The sequence below is a fragment of the Mustelus asterias genome, chromosome 10, assembly GCF_964213995.1.
Source record: "Mustelus asterias chromosome 10, sMusAst1.hap1.1, whole genome shotgun sequence".
NCBI classification, from domain to species: domain Eukaryota; kingdom Metazoa; phylum Chordata; class Chondrichthyes; order Carcharhiniformes; family Triakidae; genus Mustelus; species Mustelus asterias.
The window spans coordinates 106,090,070-106,110,750 of record NC_135810.1 but is presented as its reverse complement, the minus strand read 5'-3'; the positions used below and the strand labels follow the sequence as shown (position 1 = coordinate 106,110,750).

Below are 20,681 nucleotides of genomic sequence, written 5' to 3'. Positions count from 1 at the left end.
ACAGGCATGCGCAGTGTCAAGGGCTGCGTCTCCCGGCCAGGCAAGGAGGCATGCGCAGTGTGAAGGACTACAGATCCCGGCACGCCCCGCAGACAACCACAGTCAGCGCCGTTGCTGGCTCGGTGTTTCTCATCCGGGTGAAGGGAGAGGGGAAGTGCAGAGGTTGCACTTAGTTCCCCTGCACCCAAGCACCCCCATCGCGTCGGCTCAGTAGCACCCTGAGGTAAGGTAGCAACGATGGGAATTGCGAGGCAGTGAAATCGGGCAGGGGAGGTTGTCGCGCAGATCTTCCTCCCAGTCGGCTCTCCGGGCAGGCAGACAGGAGGAAGGCACTGGGCCGCCTCTGCTCGGGGGCATTGGGGCCTTGCCCAACTGCTCAGAGGAATCTCCTCCGCGTCTGTCTGCAGAAATGAACTTGCACCGTATGGGCTCTAAAGATGTGAGGCCCTACCTATCCCGCCATTGTCTCACAGTGTGCCACACAGTTAAGGAAGGTGCTTGGCCTCATCCAAAAACTGTGCTGATGTTGTTTGGTCGTTGGCGTCATTTTCTTCCCAGGTTGACTGCCTGAGTTGTCCACCTGTCTGTCCATACGCATTCCACAGAAATCAAATGCGTCTAGTCCATTATATCCGTCATCCGTTTTCTCCTCAGCTTCCCTCTCTGTTTTCCACTGAGCTCCTCCAAGAACTAACATGGCCAAAAATATTATATTTTTCTGATGAAGGGTCATCCGGACTCAAAACATTGGCTCCATTCTTTTTTCTTCCTTTGATATTTTCTTCCTTTGGAGTCATGGTGAGCAATCACTGAAACAACTATCTCCACATCCATTCTTTTTCCACAGATGCTGTCAGACCTGCTGAGTTTCTCCAGCATTTCGGGTTTCTTTCTTTCGGATTTCAGCATCCGCAGTACTTTGCTTTTATCTACTTATTTTTCTCTTTGTTATGCACCAAATCCTTTTTTTCTGCAGCTGTTTGCAAACACTTTTCCATCAGTATTTCTGTCTGTGTAGGATTTGTGGAACATCGTCCTGCATGTCCACATTGGATTGAGCTTGCCTCAGTTCTTATGATGAGATGGAAAGTCAGCTGGCAGAATGTTCATCACAATTGTTAACTAATGGGTACCTGTTGGCAAATGTGTCTGAGGAGGTGTTTGGCTCTTACAACTACTGCACGCATGGTTTAGGTTACTGAGGAATCAATCTAAATTAATGCCTTCAAGAGAATATAAAACAAGATTCATTATCTGTTCCAAAACTTGAGAGTTTTTTTAAGGTTGGCTTAGTTTGAAAATAGTGATTAGTTTAGGGGAGGGGGGGAGGAGGAGGAGGAGGAGGGGGGGGGGGGCGGGGGGGGGGAAGAGAGAGGCATCCTTCTGTTTACTAAGAGAGGAGTGATTTCGGAAACCAAGAGAGAAAATGCTGGAAAATCTCAGCGGGTCTGGCAGCATCTGTAAGGAGAGAAAAGAGCTGACCTTTCGAGTCCAGATGACCCTTTGTCAAAGCGATTGTCACCAGGCAGGAGTGTTCCCTTGCTGTCGAAGAACACTTCAGCAGTCAAGGGCATTCAGCTTCTGATCTTCGAATAAGCGTTGTCCAAGGTGGCCTTCAAGACACACAACTACGCAGAATCACCAAGCAGAAACTGATAGCCAAGTTCCACACACATGAGGACAGCCTCAACCGGGATCTTGGGTTCATGTCACACTACCTCTAACCCCCATGACTTGCCTGGGCTTGCAAACTCTTACTAACTGTCCTAGCTTGAGACAATTCACCTCTTTAACCTGTGCTTAACCCTCTCTCCACTCGCATTGTCTGTACCTTTAAGACTTGATTACCTGTAAAAACTCGCATTCCAACCATTATCTTGTAATTGAGTCTGTGTCTATATGTGGCCTATTTGTGAACCCAACTCTTCACTCACCCGATGAAGAGGCAGCGCTCTGAAAGCTCAATCTACCAAATAAACCTGTTGGACTTTAACCTGGTGTTGTGAGACTTCTTACTGTGCCCACCCCAGTCCAATGCCGGCATCTCCATATCTTGATATTTTCTGAAGTCATCTGAGCTCCCTAAACAAAATTTTGAGGTTGCTATCTGAAGATTTATGGAAATTGGCTTCACTGGCTGTAATCTGTTTAACAGCATAGTGTATTCACTGAACCGATATTTTCTCCTGTCAGGTGGAATGGAAAAACAAATTGTACATTGAAAATATTGGTAATTTAGTGTTTTCTGTGTTAGTACCTGTACTTTAATTACATTTTGATATTCACCAACTTCATCTAACAGCGAAGAAAGAAAAATTCAGCTACAGAGTCATAGTCATAGAGGTTTACAGCATGGAAACAGGCCCTTCGGCCCAACTTGTCCATGCCGCCCTTTTTTTTTAAACCCCTAAGCTAATCCCAATTGCCCGCATTTGGCCCATATCCCTCAATACCCATCTTATCCATGTAACTATCTAAATGTTTTTTAAAAGACAAAATTGTACCCGCCTCTACTACTACCTCTGGCAGCTTGTTCCAGACACTCACCACTCTCTGTGTGAAAAAATTGCCCCTTTGGACACTTTTGTATCTCTCCCCTCTCACCTTAAACCTATGCCCTCTAGTTTTAGACTCCCCTACCTTTGGGAAAAGATGTTGACGATCTAGCTGATCTGTGCCCCTCATTATTTTATAGACCTCTATAAGATCACCTCTCAGCCTCCTACGCTCCAGAGAAAAAAGTCCCAGTCTATCTAGCCTCTCCTTATAACTCAATCCATCAAGTCCCGGTAGCATTCTAGTAAATCTTTTCTGCACTCTTTCTAGTTTAATAATATCCTTTCTATAATAGGGTGACCAGAACTGCACGCAGTATTCCAAGTGTGGCCTTACCAATGTCTTGTACAACTTCAACAAGACGCCCCGACTCCTGTATTCAATGTTCTGACCGATGAAACCAAGCATGCTGAATGCTGCCTTCACCACTCTGTCCACCTGTGACTCCACTTTCAAGGAACTATGAACATGTACCCCTAGGTCTCTTTGTTCTGTAACTCTTCCCCAACGCCCTACCATTAAATGAGTAAGTCCTGCCCTGGTTCAGTCTACCAAAATGCATCACCTCGCATTTGTCTAAATTAAACTCCATCTGCCATTCGTCAGCCCGTCGGCCCAATTGATCAAGATCCCGTTGCAATCGGAGATAACTTTCTTAACTTATTATGCAGCTACAGTAAAACTGTCCATTCATCAGCTTTTTTTTTCACCTAAGTGGTAAATTAAGTTCAAATATGAAAACAAAATGCAGGCAAGCGTGCTATTGCCGAGGTTGGTTGGCAGATGATCTTTTGTTGGGAATATGAATATTGCAATGAAGTGTTGGTTGGAAGTGTAATTTCTAAATTTTCCTGATTTAAGTATTGTTCTACTTTTGGCAGCAGACATGTTACCAACGACGGCATATAGTCCCACCAATCAAGGGAATGGTACGCTAAGTTCCAGAGATGCTGCACGACACACAGCTGGAGCCAAGCGGTACAAGTACCTCAGGCGACTTTTTCGTTTTAAACAGATGGATTTTGAATTTGCCATTTGGCAGATGTTGTACCTATTTACATCTCCACAGATGGTGTACAGAAATTTTCATTACAGGAAACAGACCAAGGACCAGTGGGCCAGAGATGACCCTGCCTTCCTAGTTTTGCTCAGTATCTGGTTATGTGGTGAGTGTTCTTTGAAAAAATTTCCACTGTGTGAAGCCCAATTATTGGACGTGAATGGTGATGTGAAGTAGAGTATGCTGTCTGCATGATTATCCAAGGGTGCTGCCATTCTGAGATTGATGGTAACATAAACAATTTGTAGAAGGTTTATTTAGAGAATTCTGTGAATTGAATCTTTTGTGTTTTTCTGACTCTTTATGCATTCATGGAGTGAGGGCATCACTGGTAAGGTCCATCCCTAATTATCCCCACGAGAGTGAGCCATCTTATTCAGTACAACTGAATGTCTTGCCTCTTCAGTAAGAAGTCTCACAACACCAGGTTTATTTGGTAGCACAAGCTACAAGCTTTCGGAGCGTTGCTCCTTCATCAGGTGAGTGGGATCGTGTTCACAAACAGGGCATATAAAGGCACAAACTCAATTTACAAGATACATTATCTATACTATACATTATCTTGTAAATTGAGTTTGTGTCTTTATATGCCCTGTTTGTGAACACGATTCCACTCACCTGATGAAGGAGCAGCGCTCCGAAAGCTTGTGGCTTGTGCTACCAAATAAACCTGTTGGACTTTAACCTGGTGTTGTGAGACTTCTTACTGTGCTTACCCCAGTCCAACACCGGCATCTCCACATCTTGCCACTTCAGTACAGAGAGGGCAGTTAAGAGTCAACCACATTGCTGTAGGTCCCATTGGCCAAACCAGTTAGGGATGTAAATTTCCTTCCCTAAAGGACATTCCTCCTCCTTCAGGTGCCATGCCCTAAAAGAGCATTGGCAACTATGGTCCCCCATTGGATTGATCCATGACTATTCTTGCAAAGTACTGCAATGGTTTGCATCGCTTTAGGCAGTATGGCTGACCAAGAAACTCTCCTGTTCTTACTGTCTGCCATCAGGGTTATTGGAAGGATACAGGCTAATAATCAACCTGTTGGGCAACATCATGAACACACTTCTATGGCCATTAAGTCCTGAAGTGGGACATGAACCTGGAACTTCTGGCCCAGAGATAGGGACATAAGATCGTAAGACCTCTAAAGGGCATTAGTGTACCAGATGCATATATATAAAACAGTCATTTCATGTCACCATTAATGATACTAGCTTTTTTATTCCAGATTTATTTAATTTAAATGTAACTTGTTAAAATTTTAACTCGTGTTTACAGGCCATTAGTCCAAGCCTGTGGATTACTTGTCCGGTAATGTAACCAATCTGTTCCTGTCCCCTTATTATGGAATTAGAGAAGCCTCAGGGCAAATCAGAGCTATCTATCCAGTCTGATCCCAATCCCTACTTTTATTCTGTATCCTTTCCCCTTTGTTTTTTCAAATGCATCTTAAATTCCTCGTAGGCCCTATAAGTGATTCAAATTCAGTGGCCAGTTCCAGCAATGCATTAATTTCCTAATAGTCCTTTGTGTGAACATTCTTCTAACCTTCTAATGTTTCTAATAGTAATCCTAAATTTATGCTACCTTGCTACAGATTCATCAAACAATGAATTTTCATTATTTACCTTCATGACGAAGGAGCAGCGCTCCGAAAGTTAATGACATTTGCTACCAAATACACCTGTTGGACTTTAACCTGGTGTTGTTAAAACTCTTACTGTGTTTACCCCAGTCCAACGCCGGCATCTCCACATCATGACTTGGACCTAACCAGTGTACTATATAATGGCCTGACTTTGATCCCATCATCTAATGTGATTAGTTGTTATTATGTGGCTTCTGAAACATGATTTAATATATTGTTCAATCAAAAATACCACTATTCAACAACACTGAATATGAATTAGTTACCACAGAGCTGTTACAGCGCAGAAGGTGGACATTTAGTTCATTATGTCTACACTCTAGCTCTCTAAATGAGTGGTTCACTTAGTGCCATGCTCCCACCTTCTCCCTGTAGCCCTGCGCACTCTTCGTTTTCGGATAACAGTCTAGTTCCCTTTTGAAGGCTTCAAATGAACCTACCTGCACCACTCTCACTTTGGAACTCTGGGTAACAAGAGTCATGTTGAATAAGAATGCTCCCCCTGTAGGTACTTGAGAATATTCAGCTGCAATGTTTTGAAAATTCTGATTACCAAATTGTGTGTATACATGTATGCATTGACGATCACGAACTAACTGTTGCCATATCTAAACATTTTTTTTGCATAAAAATATAAGAAATAAAAGCAGAAGAAGACAATGTAGCCCCTTGAGCCTCTCCATCATTCAGTACCACCATGGCTGATCTTCATGTTCTGCTACACTTTCCTGCCCATTATCCATATCCCTTAATTTCCCGGGGATCTGAAATCTATTCATTCCTTTAATATATTCTGTCTTGGGGCATCCACAGCTTTCTGTGGTAGAGAATTCCAAAGATTCACAATCTTTGAGTGAGGAAATTTCTTGTCATTTCGGTCCTAATCGATTGTCCTCTTATCCTGAGACTCTGCCCCGTGTTTTAGATTTCCCAGCCAGAGGAAACTACATCTGTACCTACCTACCCTGCCAAGCTCCTTCACCTCCCATGCTTCTATTCCAAAGCTTTTGCTTTCACTATGCCATTTAGAAGTTAATTTCAATGTTCATCAATCTTCTGTATGCAGTATGAAGGAAAATTTTGACCAGTCCTGGTCTATTTTGAAGTAACTTGCCATCTTTGTGATCATCCATTAACATCACTTAAAAAGGGCAGGACTAGATGATTACTTTAAACACTGTAGATATCTGTTTATTTCAATCAAATAAATCCAACCAGTATGGTCTAGAAGTGGAAGATGTAACACTATTCCACTTTTAAGGTGAAAGATATCGGATAGAATATTTGCTTCATCACTAGCTGTTCTTCTGGAATATTGCAATTTTAAATCCTAATAATAATTCTGCATTGGTGCACTGAGATTCTTCAGTGTGAAGCTGAGTGGTACAGATCAGAAGGTCCATTTGGTCCATGCTAGTGTCTGCTTAAATTAATTGTTCTTAGCCAGAGTGAAAAATATATAGAAACGAGAAGCAGGAGGAGGCCACTTGGCCCTTCGAACCTGCTCCGCCATTCATTATGATCATAGCTGATCATCAAATTCAATATCCTGATCCCGCCTTCACCCCTATATCCCTTGATCCCTTTTATCCAAGTGCTATATCTAATTTCTTCTTGAAATCACACGTTTTGACCTCAACTACTTTCTGTGGCAGTAAATTCCACAGATTCACCACTTTCTGGGTAAGAAATTTCTCCTCGCCTCAGTTCTAAAAGGTTTATCCTCAAGCCAAGACCCCTAGTTCTGGACTCCCCTACCATTGAGAACATTCTTTTTGAATCTACCCTATCTACTAATCCTGTTAGAATTTCATAAGTTTCTATGAGATCTATCTCTTCTAAACTCCAATGAATATAATCCTAACCGACTTAGACTCTCCTCACAGACCTACCATCCCAAGAATCAGCCTGGTAAACCTTTGCTGCAGTCCCTCTATAGCAAGAACATCCTTCCTCAGCAGTGCCGGATTTGGGCATAAGCTAAACAAGCTACAGCTTAGGGCCTCACAATCCGCAGGGGCCTCACAAAATTTCAGAAGGTTTACAATGAAGAGGGCGGCACTGTAGCACAGTGGTTAGCACTGCTGCTTCACAGCGCCAGAGACCTGGGTTCGACTCCAGGCTCGGGTCACTGTCTGTGTGGAGTTTGCACATTCTCCTCGTGTCTGCGTGGGTTTCCTCTGGGTGCTCCGGTTTCCTCCCACAGTCCAAAGATGTGCGGGTTAGGTTGATTGGCCATGCTAAAAATTGCCCCTTAGTGCCCTGAGATGCGTAGGTTAGAGGGATGAGTGGGTAAAATATGTAGGGATATGGGGGTAGGGCCTGGGTGGGATTGTGGTCGGTGCAGACTCGATGGGCTGAATGGCCTCTTTCTGTACTGTAGGGTTTCTATGATTTCTATGATTCTATGAACATTTAAGAGCGGATACCAGAAACTCAAAAAAATTTACCAAAGTTACCAAAATCTATGAGAGAGATCAAGCCAGCCAAATGATAAATATGTAATCAGTAAATGCATTCATTTGAAAATAATTTATATTTTTCACTTTGAATACCTTTGCTATTAAATAATTAAAAGGCATAATTATGTTTTCAATTTTTTTGTGGCGACCCAAGGTCCTGTTTTGGTTCGCACCTTTGTGAGACCTTTTGGTGTAACTTTTTAACAAGGGGCCTCCAAGCTTTATATAGCTTAGGGCCTCGCCAAGTCTAAATCCGGCACTGTTCCTCAGATAAGGACACAAAAACTGCACACAAACTCGAGCTGTGGCCTCACCAACGCCCTTTACAATTGCAGTAAAACATCCTATAATTATTTCAATATCTCTGACAGGACCACTGTGTGTTTGTGCATTGAATTTTTGGATCAGTGTTTAGACTTCCTGCTAGTTTTTCAAGATGTTAATTACAAATGGGTTACAAAGCAAATATAAAATGATACATTGTGGTGAAAGTCTGTAAGAATTCAACATGAGAATTAATTTTTGTTCTTTGTAGTCTCTACCATAGGTTTTGGATTTGTGTTAGAAATGGGATTTTTTGAAACAGTGAAGCTTCTGCTCTGGGTGGTCTTCATTGACTGTGTAGGGGTTGGACTATTGATTGCAACATTAATGTGGTAAGTTTTAAAAACACCTCATTTTAATGTAGTGGTTCCCAACCTTTTATCTGTCATGGCACACCTTAATACTATAGAAGAAAATTGAGGCACACCTATTTTCTCCAACCGAGCTGCTCGCGGGTAAAAGCTATTTACCTCCTAAAAGCATGCCAAACCACCATTTAATACAATTTTCATTAATTTAAGTTTACAATGAAAGCCTTATCACCATTTGCATGTCAAATATATTTCTTATTGAAAATGTACACTATTTAAAAATGTTTCCCATTAAATGATTTGATAGTCTTACCGACAATACTTAACGTGACACCTGGGCCTGCCTCCGTGAGCAGAGTCTCTTGATTCGGGGAGGAATTGATGTCAGGGTAACTCACAGTTCCTGCTCCACTGATGGGCGCTCCCTCTTGTTTATACATAAGCTAGTGTTGGGAATGCCAACTCGCACAAGTAGTTTGTGGGAAACAGTAAGAGTACTGCCAAAGTGTGATCTGAAATAGATCGGCATTCTTGTCCCGCGAGGAACTAAAATACCAGAGGCATCTCTGCAAACTTCAGTTTCAGTGTCCGATCCGTCCTGAGTTGTGAATTTCTTTTATTCTTTTATTGAGTCATAGAGCAATACAGCACAGAAACAGGCCCTTCGGCCCAACTGGTCCATGCCGACCATGGTGCCCTCCTGGCTAGTCCCAATTGCCTGCGTTTGGCTCATGGGAGACTGTTTCCTGCAGTTGGGAGTGGCTGTGACAGTAGCTGCTGTTGTGCCCCTTTCTACATATGGCTATGGCTATAATCATTCTTTCCCTTTAATGTTACCCACCCTGTGGACCCAGCTTTTAGCATATAAATGTCACTTTCCTTATCTTTCCACTTTGAAGTTACCTCTTCTATATCCCATTATTTCCCTCTAGTCACATAGGTAAACACTTGCTTTCCTCACTGGTATGCTAATTCACATATCAACACCCTTTTAATTACACTTTCTTTGATTCAAGAGAAAATGAGCTTAAATGGATCACGTACCCAGTCAAAGTCTTCCCTACTCGTAGTATTCAAACTTCTCTTGTAGTGTTTTAAGATTCGTGGAGATGAGACTGAGTATGGTTTTGCCAGCAGGACTTGCTTGTGCCAGTTTGAACATCTTAATCGACCAACTTGCCACTTTGATCTGAAGCCTTGAAATTTATCTGTGGCAGTCAGAATCTTCTTATTTTTCTCCTGCATTGTAACATTCATCTTATTCAGGTGGCTGAATATATCTGAAAGATATGCAAGCTTAGCACACCAAGGATCATTGAATATTAAATCTGTGTGGCAATTCATGCCGAGCCGAAAGCTCTTTCAGCGCGTTACAGAGCCCATAAACACAAGAGAAGACCTCTCCCCAAACAGCCTTTGCACTTCTATGTACATGAGTAAACCCTGGTACTTGGCTCCCATCTCTTCATCCAATTTCAAAAGATGTGACTTCACATAATTCACGATTTTCACTGTTTGATCTAACACTGCAATTAACTCAGATAGCAATCATAGATTCCCTACAGTACAGAAGGAGGCCATTCAGCCCATCAAGTCTGTACCGACCACAATCCCACTCAGGCCCTATTCCTGTAACCCTCGTTTACTCTGCTAATCCTCCTGACACTAACATGGCCAATCCACCTAGCTCGCACATCTTTGGACTGTGGGAGGAAAAATTAAAGTTAAAAGTTAAAGTTTATTTATCAGCCACAAGTAAGGCTCACATTAACACTGCAAAGAAGTTACTGTGAAACTCCCCGAGTCGCCACATTCCAGTGCCTGTTTGGGTCAATGCACCTAACCAGCACGTCTTTCAGATTGTGGGAGGAAACCAGAGCATCCGAAGGAAACCCACGCAGACATGGGGAGAGAGTGCAAACTCCACACAGACAGTGACCCGAGGCTGGATTTGACCCTGGGTCCCCGGCGCTGTGAGGCAGCAGTGCTAACCATGTGCCACTGTGCCGCCCCGACAAGGGCTTGGCAAGTGACCAGGCAGTTCTTTGCAAAAGGAGAAATTCTATTTGATTGAATGACCCATCAACATAACTGACATTGGTTACGAGCTGGCAATATCTGCTAATGTGTGTGGACATATCAATCTGCAGGGTAAATTTTCCACTCATTTCTTTAAGCACCTGTTCAATATTGACTGACACTTCACCAGGGCGCCGTTTGATTGTACTATAAGAAAGAGGAACTTTGTTGATTTCTTTGGCAGCATCAGCTCCCAACATTACTCTCAATACTTTTGCATGCGGGCAGAATTGGGCTGTCAGCACTGGTGTGCAGCTTCTTCAATTTTGCTATGAGCTCAGCCGCCAGGTAACTCGCCTCCTGTGCATTATCTGAAACCCACACATACGCTTATCATATGTTTATTTTGCTTTATGTTTTGTCCTCTCAGACGCTCAAAGTACTGGATATCCTTGCCGGAGAGAGAATGATGTTTTGTATTGAAATGGCTTTTCAACTTATTTGGTACCATTGCAGCATTTGACAGTTCCTCCCTGTTAATTAGGCATTCTGGGATCGGGCAAGAGGCATCCCCAGTTCAGAAAAGGCCAAGTAGTAGTCACTGTACTCTGTGTACGAGCTTCACTTTTTTCTCCTGAGGTTCCGTTCTTTCAGCCACATCTGAATCGGAAAGGGATTCTTCACATCTCCTCAAGAACTAATCCATAGTAAACCGTGGTCAAACACACCATACTGCACAAAAAATGCCCTGCAGGATCCACTTAGAATCATAGATTCCCTACAGTGCAGAAAGAGGCCACTTGGCCCATCGAGTCTGCACTGACTCTCTGACAGAGCATCCCACCCAGGCCCTATTTCCATGTATTTACCTCACTAATCCCTCCCTAACCTACACATCTTGGAACACTAACAAGCATAATTTCAGCTATTAGGTCATGCCAAGCCAAAAGCTACTCCAAAGTTGTATCCCTAATGCCATGCAGCATGGAGTTCAACCTTTGGTTACCTTCTAGGATCATTGGGGCCTCTTTGACTACTAGGGCTTCTCTCTTGGCCCACCACATTTTAGGTACGCTCCATGTAGCCCTTTCTCTAATTGGAGCCTTTCTCCCTTTTTTTTATCTGCATTGGTTCCTTTTCCTTGCCTCTATCTTCTTCCCCTGCTAGGATCTTTTTTTTTTAACTTCCCCCTACCTTTTTCGACTTCTCCCTGTCTCCCTCACTTCTAGGATTTTCACACCCTTTTCGTGTTTTTGCTTTTTGCGCAGGCGCGTGCGGCCTTTGCCTTCAACTCGGAAGGCATATCCAGGTCCCAAGGAACCTTGGGCCTTCCACTCGTGTCAGCTGGGATAGAGCTGTACATGCATGGTTCGGGTTGTTTACATTGACTCCATTCCAGTATGTTTCCTCCTTTTCATCTGGCTCACTATTGATGTAGATCTTTACTTTGTCATGCCCATAAACTCTGGAATTATCTTCCAATACCTTCTCTTTTACTCCAGCATACTCTATCTTAAAAATCCCTGTCAAATAACACTGTACTACTGTTCTTGGTCTTAATAATTGTTTACCCTCAAGTATGCTGGGGGAGGTAGTGGAAGCGGATATGGTAGTGACTTTTAAGGGGCGTCTTGACAAGTACATGAATGAGATGGGAATAGAGGGATATGGTCCCCAGAGCGTAGGGGGTTTTAGTTAAGTCAGGCAGCATGGTCAGTGCAGGCTTGGAGGGCCGAAGGGCCTGTTCCTGTGCTGTAATTTTCTTTGTTCTTTGTTGTTCTATGGAACTATCTCTTCATTGAAATGCTGATAAAAGTCCAAGTAGCTGTTTTGTAATGTGTACACTGTGGTATTTTGTTTCCAGGTTTGTCACCAACAGATATTTGATGAAGCCTCTAAGTAAAGGCCATGATGTGGAATGGGGATATGCATTTGACATTCATCTGAATGCTTTCTATCCACTTCTTGTGATCTTACATTTTATTCAACTGTTCTTTATTAACCGTAAGTCTCCTCTTGTTTGAGCATCTTTATTTTTCTAAAGTGTGAAATTCTTCAGTCTTTCGGACTAAATGTTGCCATTATGTACTTAGAGACACTTGAAAATGTGGAGAGATGAAATTATTTTTTTAAATTTGCAGGTTTGAAATTAAGTCTCTGGTCTGGCACAATCAAATGATGGTGGAAATGTTATCCACAGTGGTAACCCCCAACATTTACTTTCAGTGCTGTACTTTAGAAGCTGCTCACAAGTCTCTCCTGATGGCTTGTTTAAATGTATCTTGTGGGAAGCTGAGTTACACAGGTCTAGGCTTGATCTCAACCACAGTAGCAGGAAAGGTGCTACAGTGGGAGACTGAATAATCCTGGTTGGGAAGAGAAAAATTGGCCTGAGATCCCACACCTCATCGCTATCCAGCAATTCACAGTATTGGGCTCAGTTGTGTTGATTACAAAATTAATTAGTCTGACTGCTGTCCATCAGGGCTCGCACATGAATAATGGTCATTTGGACAAGATGCTAGAGAGTACCTATCAATATCTGTCATCTAGGAGTCAAGGCCTCGAGCAAAGGAGCCAAAGGGGGGTCACAGTGGTTAGTACTGCTGCCTCACAGCGCCAGGGACCTGGGTTCAATTCCGGCCTCGGGTGACTGTCTATGTGGAGTTTGCACATCCTACCTGTGTCTGCGTGAGTTTCCTCCGGGTGCTCCGGTTTCCTCCCACAGTTCAAAGATGTGTGGGTTAGGTGGATTGGCCATGCTAAATTGCCCCTTAGTGTCAGGGGGACTAGCAAGGGTAAATACATGGGGTTACGGGGGTAGGACCTGGGTGGGATTGTGGCCGGCGCAGATTCGATGGGCCGAATGGCCACCTTCTGCTCTGTAGGGATTCTATGATTCAAATGGTGGGAAATTAACAGAAATTTTTAAAACAGAGATACTTCCCTCAACTTCCTTCTCAATTAATGTATTTTGCCTTTTTGCAGTATAGCAATAATTTATCCATACTGGCTTTGTCTAAATGTCAGCTGTGATGTAGTCACTAAATATATTCTGTATTCACCATGTTATATATTCCATTGCAGTGACATGATTGGTAGTGAACCATGTGTTCAGTGGGAGGGAAAGCTCCATAATAGTCACCTCCAAATTCCACTGAATCATCTGAAATGTTGATTGCTGTACTTGCTGCATCTTAACCTACTTTTCCAAAGCTAAGCCTTTATTTGAAATACTGCAGCCTTCGGTTAAATCTCCAGGCCAATCATACAAAAGAAGATCTAAATTCTAACTAATGCTGATTGACAAATTGTTCCATAGTACAATTGAGGAAGATGTCCAACATAATCTTCCCAGGCCAGCTTAGGTTGGATAATAAATGCCTTAATAATTGCTCACATCCCAAATATGAACAAATGTAAAAAAGAAATAAGCTTCTGTAACATATGGTTCCCTTCGAATGTGTGAACAGGTTTTGCTTTAGTAAATATGAAAATGATAGGAGAAAAAATGAAGCATGAAATGTATAACTGGTGCCTGCCAATACTGAGGGAAGGAACTGCTTACTTTCATCACGAGCTGTAATGCCAGATCTACCAAATGTTACATTTTCAAATAATAATCAAAAGCAGGCCACTGGTGCAGAATGCAGTAACATCTGCTTGTTCCCCATCTGCCTGACAATGATCCACCATCTATACTAAATAGGTGTAATGTGGTTTTGCTGGAAACCTTTCAATCCAAGCAGGGTTCTTGTATTATTGCTGAAAAAAGAGACATGTTGCCAAAGCTTTTCATCTTGCACTCATCAAGCCAGATTTGCAAGAATACCAACTGTAAAAGTTCTGTTGGTGAGAACTTTCAGACATCTTACCAGGGCTTGCAGTTTGTCTTCACACGGGGAAACTCCAGATCGACTGTGTCAAGACCCTTCGAACTTTATCCTTTGTTTTATAACACCTATTCTCTAAACCCATCTCTGAAGAAAGACTCTGCCTGTTTGTGTGTTTACTGGGGGAATTATTTCAGGAATAGAGATATAGTTACAGTGCCTGATTACAATTGTCTGTTAACCAGCACCTACAACTTGTGAAAAAGCAGTTTTGTTTTCTAATAGAGAATCGTTCTGAGTTTGTTGAAGGAGCTGGTTAAAGTCTTCTTTATTCTGGGTACCCTTGGTGGCAGTTGGTTATTTTTTTAAGTAAATTAAAATTTTAAATTAATGTTATAACCTGTAGAGTAGTGGGGCTAGATGATACATGCACTCCTCCCATCCCGATCATAACACCAGGTATGTAGGCCATATGTCCCACTGACTGGCAGATCATATCAAACGGCATGTCCCTTCGGCAGTTTGCAACAGGCTAGGTACTGACCGTAGCTGACTTGCCTGTGCTTGCAAAACTCATTCCCAATGGTCTTGACCAATTAGAGTGGACCTGCCTGGTTTGAATTGAAACAAATTTTGACAGTTAACTGTTCCATGGTGCATTCTTCATGGCAATGTCTCTACCAGTCAGAGTCTGCTTCCCATCCGATCAAAATTCTCTTCTCGTACAGTATAAATTGTTCTCTTTACAGTTGGTGTTCTTGTGAATCTGTCCTGATGAGTGCAAGATGAAAAACATTGGCACCATTTCCCTTTTCTTTGGCATTACTCAAGTTCTGTACTATCAAACAACAATTGGTTCTTATATTTTGATGTTGCCAAGTGAAATTTGATTAACCACTCTCAGCACAAGTGATCCAAGTTCATACCACAGAATTCAGTACTGTTAAAGAGTCTGAACCTGAATTTATTGATGAAATAACTGGTCTGGCTGCATTAGCAAGTTTAATAAAATAATCCAAGGTGCCTACAGTTACTTGTATTGAGGTTTCCTGCTGCCGTGTTGCTATTCAAATCTTGCAACACCTGCGATGCAAATGTGGTTGAGATTATAATTTTTTGTATAGGTTGTGTTAGCTATTTAAACATTTTATTTAATTGACATTTAATATTTTTCCCCGCAGATATTATCATCAGAGATGGGTTCCTTGGTTACTTTGTTGGTAATATCTTCTGGCTGGTTGGCATTGGATATTACATCTATGTTACTTTTCTTGGATACAGTGGTAAATATAAGTTTTAAATGCATTTTTTTATGAACACAAAATGAAAAGAGCTAAATTGTAGAGATTTAATTCCTTCACTTGCATTTATTTTAACTTTACTTTTCTTGACATTAGCTGAAATATGTATATTTTTGTGTGAGCCTCGGCAAATGTACATTTGCTCAACATCCAGCAGAGGTCGCACTGCAGCAATGAGGAGTAGATTGCTCTTGTTATAGTGATTGTCTTGTTATAGTGTAAGCAAAACCAGCATTCCCAACTAATTTAATCTACGCCTGCACCTTTCCAAGTCTTTATGGCCCCCTGTTGCATCTGGTGGTGCATGTACCGATCGAATGGCTCAGAAACTAAGATTTTTAAAAATATTGCTGGTGCCACAATTTGAATCAGTTGTACCGGGGGATGATTGTCATTCCTCCACCCCCCCTCCCAGCGCAAACATGTGCTCCACTGAGCTTGGCACTTCAACAAGAGTAGACACACATGGTATTAGCTGAATGTATTAACCAATAATTGGTTTCTGGGTTACAGAAAATAAACTGGGGATGCAATGGATAACATTTCATAGAATTCCTACAGTGCAGAAGCAGACCATTCGGCCCATTGAGTCTGCACCTACTCTCAACGAAGTATCCCACCCAGGCCCTATCCCCGTAACCCCACGTATTTACTCCACTAGTTTCTCTCCTCCCCCCCCCCCCCCCCCCCAACTTGCACATCTTGGGATACTAAGGAGCAATTTTTTAGCATGGCCAATCCACTTAATCTGTGCATCTTTGGACTGTGGGTGGAAACCGGAGCACCCGGAGGAAACCCACGCAAACACGGGGAGAATGTGCAAACTCCACACAGACAGTCGCCCAAGACTGGAATGGAAACTGGGCCCCTGGCACTGTGAGGTAGCAGTGCTAACTACTGTGCCATTGTACTGCCCTGGTCACATAATGACCTACATAACAAGAGAAGTGATTGCAGCGCCTCTGGCTCTGATCTTCAGGTCGTCGTTGGCCTCTGGTATAGTACCAGAAGATTGGAGGTTAGCGAATGTTGTCCCATTGTTTAAGAAGGGGAACAGAGACTTCCCCGGGAATTATAGACCGGTGAGTCTCACTTCTGTTGTCGGCAAGATGTTGGAAAAAATTATAAGGGATAGGATTTATAGTTATTTGGAGAGTAATGAATTGATAGGTGATAGTCAGCATGGTTTTGTGGCAGGTAGGTCGTGCCTTACTAACCTTATTGAGTTTTTTGAGAAAGTGACCAAGGAGGTGGATGGGGGCAAGGCAGTGGACGTGGTATATATGGATTTTAGTAAGGCGTTTGATAAGGTTCACCATGGTAGGCTTCTGCAGAAAATGCAGATGTATGGGATTGGGGGTGATCTAGGAAATTGGATCAGGAATTGGCTAGCGGATAGGAAACAGAGGGTGGTGGTTGATAGTAAATATTCATCATGGAGTGCGGTTACAAGTGGTGTACCTCAGGGATCTGTTTTGGGGCCACTGCTGTTTGTAATATTTATTAATGATCTGGATGAGGGTATAGTTGGGTGGATTAGCAAATTTGCTGATGACACCAAAGTCGGTGGTGTGGTAGACAGTGAGGAAGGGTGTCGTAGTTTGCAGGAAGACTTAGACAGGTTGCAAAGTTGGGCCGAGAGGTGGCGGATGGAGTTTAATGCGGAGAAGTGTGAGGTAATTCACTTTGGTAGGAATAACAGTTGTGTTGAGTATAGGGCTAACGGGAGGACTTTGAATAGTGTGGAGGAGCAGAGGGATCTAGGTGTATGTGTGCATAGATCCCTGAAAGTTGGGAATCAAGTAGATAAGGTTGTTAAGAAGGCATATGGTGTCTTGGCGTTTATTGGTAGGGGGATTGAATTTAGGAGTCGTAGCGTTATGTTGCAACTGTACACAACTCTGGTGCGGCCGCACTTGGAGTACTGTGTGCAGTTCTGGTCCCCACATTACAGGAAGGATGTGGAGGCTTTGGAGAGGGTGCAGAGGAGGTTTACCAGGATGTTGCCTGGTATGGAGGGGAGATCCTATGAGGAGAGGCTGAGGGATTTGGGATTGTTTTCGCTGGAAAGGCGGCGGCTAAGAGGGGATCTTATTGAAACATATAAGATGATTAGAGGTTTAGATAGGGTGGATAGTGATAGCCTTTTTCCTCTGATGGAGAAATCCAGCACGAGGGGGCATGGCTTTAAATTGAGGGGGGGTAGTTATAGAACCGATGTCAGGGGTAGGTTCTTTACCCAGAGGGTGGTGAGGGATTGGAATGCCCTGCCAGCATCAGTAGTAAATGCGCCTAGTTTGGGGGCGTTTAAGAGATCCGTAGATAGGTTCATGGACGAAAAGAAATTGGTTTAGGTTGGAGGGTCACAGTTTTTTTTTTAACTGGTCGGTGCAACATCGTGGGCCGAAGGGCCTGTTCTGCGCTGTAATGTTCTATGTTCTATGTTCTATGTTCTATAATGACCCATGTGGTTTATTTTCCTTAGTCTAGTTTTCATTTCTATTACCAGTTTACATCATAAAAACTAGCTTTTTAATCCACCTGTTCTTTCACGTTTGATGCTCAATACTAACCTCCCCCTACCCTACTTACCTAACCCCATTGGTGTATCTTTTTCCTTTCTCTCTCGTGTAGCCATCTGCTGATCTAATGTGTTTCTTCCTTTAGCATTGCCATTCCTGAAGAACACAGTTGCCCTACTATATCCATTTGGTCTCCTCATCCTCTTGTTCTTGCTGTCACTGGGGCTGGGCTGGAACTTCACTAAAGGATTGTGCTTATTCTACAAGTACAGAGTGCAGTAGAAGATGTGAACATCTAATAAAACATTTGCTGAACATTATGTTTGCTTTTGCTGTGTTGACGATGTGTAATGCAGCTTTAACATTTGTATAAGTTGTAAATAAGTTCTGTACAGACTGATATAAAAAATATCCAGAGACACTTGAGAGAGAAGTTCAAGAGTAGAACTGCTTTGTTTTTAAATGTTTGTTCAATTGTGGCAGAACTTTTTCTATTGCGTGAATGGTTGAACATTGAACCCAACAACCAGATCAGATTGTATATTTTATATTTATCAAACCTTTCAATGAAGTACATTCCTTTAATAGCAATAGTTTGGACAGTTTTTGAAAAAAATAAATCATACCTTTTTATTAGGAAGCTTTAATTAACATTTCCTTTCGCAGTTTCTCTACCTGAGCTATCGGGTCATTGAATTTATTTATAGGGAATGGGAGACTGAAGGGTCCACCTAGGTGGGACAGGGAGGCATTTGTTCCTGAGGGAAGGGGTGTATGGGGAGAAAGGAAAGGGGAAATAAGTTGGCTTTTCATTTTCAAATAATTTTTCTTGGTTTGGTTACTGATCTTCTCCCCTTTCCAGTTGGTTTAGCGCTTATGGCAGGCTGCACAAAAACCAAATGAATTTCTAATCTCTCCACAAAGTGAGCCCTCTCGCTGTTGAAAACACCTCCTATGCAAGCTGCAAAACTGGTTATAAATGATTTTTTTTTCTTGGCGGGTCATGAGAAACAAATGTTCACGCATCTGACCAGTTTGTGTGTTAACACTTTTGAAAACCTAACTAAAGTTATACATTTTTAACAAAAATAAAGCATTGATGTGAACAAAGACTAATGTTAATTTCTTTTGTGACCTTTGTGAATTATAAAGGATGATAAGTTTGCCAGTGCATAATAGGACTGGCTTCACCAGGTAACATGGGGACCACAACAATGGCAACTTGTATTTAAGTAGTGCCTTTACTTAGTAAAATGTCCAAAGGTCCTTCAGTGAAGCTTCTCAAGCAAACGTTCAATGTTTAGCCACATAAGATGTTGGACAGTTGACCGCAAGTTTAGTGAAATGAGTAAGTGTTAAGGAGCATCTTTGAGGAAGAGAGAGGAGTTTAGGGCTGTCTGGAACTTGGCCTCGATAGCTGAAGGCATAACCATCACTGGTGTAATGAAAATCAAGCATGTGGAAGAGACCAAAATCGGAGGAGCACAGAGATCTAAGGATTATGGAGGTAAAGAGAGAGTGAGGGCCAGGAGGAATTCGAAAACAAATGTAAGTATTTTGAAATTAAGCTGTTGCTGGATAAGGAGATAGGCCAGCAAATGGAAATGGGATTTGATGTGAATGAGGTTACAGGCAAGCAGAATTTTGGTGAACACCAGTTTGGAAGGAGTGCAAATGGGAGGCTAGCCAGAATCGCTTTGCAATATTTGAGTCTGGAGTTAGTAAAGGTGTGGGTAGCTTATTTACATAATCTTTTGGCCTTCTGTTTGCTAGGAGAGCAGGGAAGGAATGTTCATGCTGCAGGAATCTGCTGAAAAATAGTCCAGGAAATTTTTCCGGCTTAAGGGAAGATTGTTTATTTCCCTTTTCAATAGTAATCTTTTGTAGCATCCATTCCAAACAAATGCTTCTGTAGTTGAGTTACTGAGGATGCATTCCAGTCACAGTATGGAGCAGGGGCAAGGGTTTGCCATGCATGGTGCGCATCCGTGTACAGCTTCTCAGTCCCCTTTCCACCTGCTGCCTACATTAGGGCATATTGGGCAGTGATGGGCTCTCCGAAGTGTGTGCTTATTCTGCTTCTGTGCATTGGGCACAAACTATTCCAATTGCACATCCCATTGAGTTTTAGGATCATTGACCCAGTAATCTTCCTAAAAGGTCAGGGGGCTGAATTATTGAAGAGGTTTTCACACTTGTCAACCAGAACCATGATAAATAATTTAGTCTTTAATCAAGCACTTCCACAGAATCAGAGAAATATTACAGCGCAGGAGGCCATTTGGCCCATGGGCTCTCCAAATGCGCACTTCCAGTTTATCATATTTCCTGTGTCACAATATTTTTCCTACCTGCATCTTTTTTAAAACAGCTTTATTTCAAAAAGTACAAGTTAGTTTTACTGATGTTTGAGGGTTTCTGGCATTAAGAGGGTAGACCAACTTGAGAACCATTCCACTTGAGCAGTACATTGTCATTACAAAGGAGAATGCACCCATCGTGGCAAAGGAAATCATATTGATCATGCGCAATGATATTTATGGCCACTTTTGGGTCTCTAGCTCTGGGGCAGATGCTGGCCTTGCTATTGACCCTTGTGTCCCATGAGCCATTCACAGCTTGGTGAGGTCTGAGAATAGAGGGT

General features: G+C 42.5%; 1 protein-coding gene across 2 annotated transcripts; it reads left to right on the top strand.

The window, feature by feature from the left end:
• Positions 1-54: 54 nt before the first annotated feature.
• unc50 (unc-50 homolog (C. elegans)) lies at positions 55-19,148 on the top strand. Of its 2 annotated transcripts, none has more exons than XM_078222383.1 (6): positions 55-223; positions 3,441-3,722; positions 8,263-8,383; positions 12,246-12,385; positions 15,396-15,497; positions 18,183-19,148. In XM_078222383.1, the coding sequence occupies exons 2-6, from the start codon at positions 3,443-3,445 to the stop codon at positions 18,317-18,319; spliced, it is 780 nt and encodes a 259-aa protein (XP_078078509.1). In that variant the 5' UTR covers positions 55-223; positions 3,441-3,442; the 3' UTR covers positions 18,320-19,148. The 2 variants fall into 2 exon arrangements, with proteins under 2 accessions (XP_078078509.1, XP_078078507.1); XM_078222381.1 differs by having other exon boundaries at positions 125-223; positions 3,438-3,722; positions 18,183-19,141.
• Positions 19,149-20,681: the final 1,533 nt, after the last annotated feature.

Coding starts and splice junctions, on each gene's coding strand:
- unc50 (XM_078222383.1), top strand. CDS start 3,443: ATGTTACCAACGACGGCATATAGTCCCACCAATCAAGGGAATGGTACG. Junction 3,723..8,262: donor GCTCAGTATCTGGTTATGTG/GTGAGTGTTCTT, acceptor TGTTCTTTGTAG/TCTCTACCATAGGTTTTGGA. Junction 8,384..12,245: donor TTGATTGCAACATTAATGTG/GTAAGTTTTAAA, acceptor TTTTGTTTCCAG/GTTTGTCACCAACAGATATT.